This window comes from Rosa chinensis, chromosome 5 (genome assembly GCF_002994745.2).
Source record: "Rosa chinensis cultivar Old Blush chromosome 5, RchiOBHm-V2, whole genome shotgun sequence".
In the NCBI taxonomy this organism is placed as follows: Eukaryota; Viridiplantae; Streptophyta; class Magnoliopsida; order Rosales; family Rosaceae; genus Rosa; species Rosa chinensis.
In genome coordinates, this window is record NC_037092.1 from 27013398 (window position 1) to 27017262 (window position 3865).

A 3865-nucleotide genomic window follows, 5' to 3' on the forward strand; every position below is an offset into this window, starting at 1 on the left:
ATAGTTACCAAGTTCTAGGAGGACAGTACATTAGCTCAACAAGTGCAACAACAGCTCACACAGTAGTGCATCATGATTAGGTAAAAGTTTCATACTTGCTTGCCTATATATAGCACTACTGAATGCTGAATGCGAAATGTGGTCCTAAACTGAGGGGACCCCAGAACCCCAGTTGAATTCCACTCTCAAATATCAAGTAAATATATATACAGGAGAATATTGCATATAAATTCTGAAGCAATTTGGTTAATGAGCAGTAAAAACTTGAAGCAAAAGTTTCCCATTGCTGATTCTGCACCCTCATCTTCTGAAAAGTCGTCTCCCACCACACAAACCCAAGTTGAGGAAAATATGGCATTTTTGTTCTGGCATAAAAATGTTAAACTAATGCCAGTTGGTAAAATCAAAATTTCATATTCCAATTTCATAACCCTGCAGATTCTACCTGGAAGTGAGGGATAGAGCACCTGATCAAAAAGTATGTGAATTACCACTTCAATTCCATGAAACTGAAACTGGAAAATTGATTTTCTAATTTCCTTTGGGAGCAATATAGAGAAGAAAAAGGAAAAAGGGAATAAGAAGAACAACAAAGGCCTGCTCTTTTTCACCATTTTTGTGGAAGAAGATATCAAATTGTACAATTAAACAAAAGATCAGTACCTGTGATTGAAAACCATCCATAACCCATTACCCTTTTCCTTATGATTGACCCCAAACACTCATAGTTTACACTTCTCTCTCCCTCTCTCTCTCTCTTTTTCCTTGGATTGGATCAAGAAGACGACCCTGAAACTCTCGGCGAAGTGACAGGAAACAATGGCAAAAGCCGGGGCTCTGGCTCTCTGGGAGTACTGGTGCTCGTTCTCGGAGACGGGTGCAAGTAAAAACCCTTCTCGGCTATAGCCCGATCCTCCTCCGACGACGAGTTCCCCAACGGCGACGACGCCGACTTGTCAAAATGGTCGTCGTTCAATGGGGTTACCGGGCTCAGCGTCAGCGACGGAAAGTCGAGCAGACTCGGCGACAAGATCTCGGCCGGGTGACGCGGCGAGAACCCAGAAGAGGCTTGGCTCCGGTGGTGGGCAAAATTGGGCATCAGGGTATTGATCATCAGGCTGTTCTTGAGGTTCTGGCTCCTCCTCTCGTAGAGCTTGAAGCCCTGCTGCTTCTTCGGCGCGGTCTTCACCGGAGGGATGGTGAAGTTCTTGGACGACAGTGGGGACGACGATGACTCCTGTGTGTGCTTGTTAGTTTGCTTCGTTGTGGTCTCCGATGAGCCGGTGAGCATTTGGACTACGTGCTTGAAGTTGGAGGAGTCGGCCTGGACGAAGGTAGTGGCGTAAGGGTTGGAGTCAGATCTGGGAGTCAGCTTTGGAGTTGTTGGAGTTGGAACTCCGGAGTTGTTGTTGTTGTTGCTGCTGCCATTGCTGGTGGGGGAGTTTAGAGGAGAATATGAAGCAGGCGGCTTCTGATGATGATGATGATGATGATCTCGGGTTTGTTCCTGAGGCCTTGATGTGTACTCCATTTAAAAGGGTGGGTCTTTTTCACCAGCAGAAGCAGAGAAAACCAGACCTGCCGGAACAAACAGATCAGAGATAAAAGAGAGAGGAGTGAAAAAACAAGGGTTTGAGGAGCAGAGGAAAAAGGGGTTGGTGTTGCTTCTTATTTGCTGCTTTGCTCCATGTTTTGTTTGCTTGTGGCTAGTTTCCTCTACTTTTTTCTCATTAGACTAAAAAGAAGGAAGCAAGCAAAGTTTTGGGGACTCAATTGAGGACTTTCTTTTGAGTTTTTGGGTGGTGGGGTTAAGAGGGAGAGGAAGGAGAAGAAGGAGAAGAAGGTGATTGGGTGAGAGAGAGAGAGAGAGAGCAGAGCAGAGATGCACCAACTGTTTGTTTTTTTGGGATTTATGAAAGGTAGGAGGTGATTGGTGGATTTAGGAATTTAAGGGTTGCATGGGGAAGTGTGCAACCCTAGGTGAGGGTAAGGAGGAGAGTGAGATGAAATAAAGAAAAGAGGGCATTGACTTCAGAGCCCCGAGAGACTGCAGAGAGACTCTTGCGTTGTGTCATTTTGTGTGTGCGATGCGATTGCGATTGCGATGGGATTGGGGGACGGAGAGATGATGGAAGCATTTGATCAGAAAAACCCATGCTTTCTTTCTTTAACATTTCAATTTCACTTACTACATTCGGTCACGCTTCCGTATGGCGCGTTTCTTACCACGCTCTTTAAGGCCAAACAAAGAAAAAATGTCTCATTATTAAGTTGAATCTTGAAAGTTTGAAAGTGTATTTTGTAATTTTGCAGACAATGGACAAAATGAAAAAACTATATATTAATTCATCAAGAAACCCAACATGCCCAATTATATATACGAATCATTCAACCTAAAATATTTTCTTAGAGTAGGCAGATGAAAAATTATTATAGACGACGACAACTAAGCTGAAAAGATCAAAAATATATAATTTAAATTTAAAATTTGATTCAAATGAAATCCATATTTGTATTTGGAGCAGCATAAATCCTATATCTGGATTTGAACCTGGCTTAGATTCTAATTTAGGACCCGGACCACAAAACCTGGTTCCAAACCAATTCTGAATCCCAAATCGGTCGACATTGTAGGCTCAAAAACAAAAAACAAAAACCAACTTACCATCTTGACTATAATGAACACAAAACCAAAACCACCATGAGGAGACCTTTGATTAGATTAGAATTGATGACATGTGTTTGTAGTCTCCCACGATAACTTTATGTGAGTCTATGATATTTCAGATCTTCTACATTTTATTTTATAATGTTTCTCAATGAGCCAATGAGATAAAAATAAAAATAAAAGTAGGTGGTATAGTTTTTGTAGAACACCATTATTGTCATTCAACTATATTTTGGAACTTACAGAAAGAAAAAAAATAAAGACAAAGAAAGGGATGGAATTTCTTTTCTTACTTGTTTAAGGAGAATATTGAGGCTTTAAGTCAATTTGTTACTTCAGCATTTTATTTATGATGTCAAAAGCAAGATTTCCACAATTGTCAAAAAGAAATGATTCCATCATACACAAACATCATATAAGATATTTTAAACATGATAAGAATAAGAACCCGATATCAGATCCATTGCCACTTTCTGCATCCAGCGGCAAACACAAGGAGAGGAGGTCGACTCTGAAATGATACTATTCCTCGTTAGAGTAAACTATGAGTTGTACATTTACAAGAATTTTTTAGGGCTCAGTTAGTTTCTCTTGAGTTTGAGCTATGACTTGGAGCATAAATTTGAGTTTACATAGATAAGACTCTTTATGACATACCAGTTAATTATTTATGGTAGATTGTTATGTTACGTTTATGAATAAAAAATGATATTTATCACATACAAATAATATTTTATATATATATATATATATATATATATAAATGTATATATGTATATAGATTGCATTTGCAAATGTACTGATGCCATTAACCCCGAGGTACGCAGAGGTGTTATTTTATATAATTCTTTGCCTGTGAATCAGTTCGGTTCCACGATGAGAGCAATGGGTTAGATTCTAGTTTTAAATTCTCCAATCGAATCCTTAGTATGTTGTTCCCCCTACCCACATTAGCTTGTGGTTCTTATTTAGTATACTTTACTATATACACACTAAAGTAACTCCAAAGGAAGCAGAATCAAATTCTACTTACATGGATTGGGAAGGGAAGCTTAGTGCAAGGAAAGTGGAGCTAGGGACCAAAAGTCCATTATATACACTGGGTTCGTATCTTCAGCTCAAAAAAATATAGAAACAAATAAAGAAACTATTTCACAATGACAATCATTGTTGTTTGGATTGTGGACTAACTTTTCG

The 3865-nt window shown here is 39.5% G+C and overlaps 1 protein-coding gene across 1 annotated transcript; it reads right to left on the reverse strand.

The window, feature by feature from the left end:
- Window positions 1-510: 510 nt before the first annotated feature.
- LOC112166519 (VQ motif-containing protein 4) lies at window positions 511-1981 on the reverse strand. Its single transcript, XM_024303386.2, has one exon. It carries the CDS (start codon window positions 1529-1531, stop codon window positions 776-778), a length of 756 nt encoding a protein of 251 aa, XP_024159154.1. The 5' UTR covers window positions 1532-1981; the 3' UTR covers window positions 511-775.
- Between the last annotated feature and the right edge of the window lie 1884 nt (window positions 1982-3865).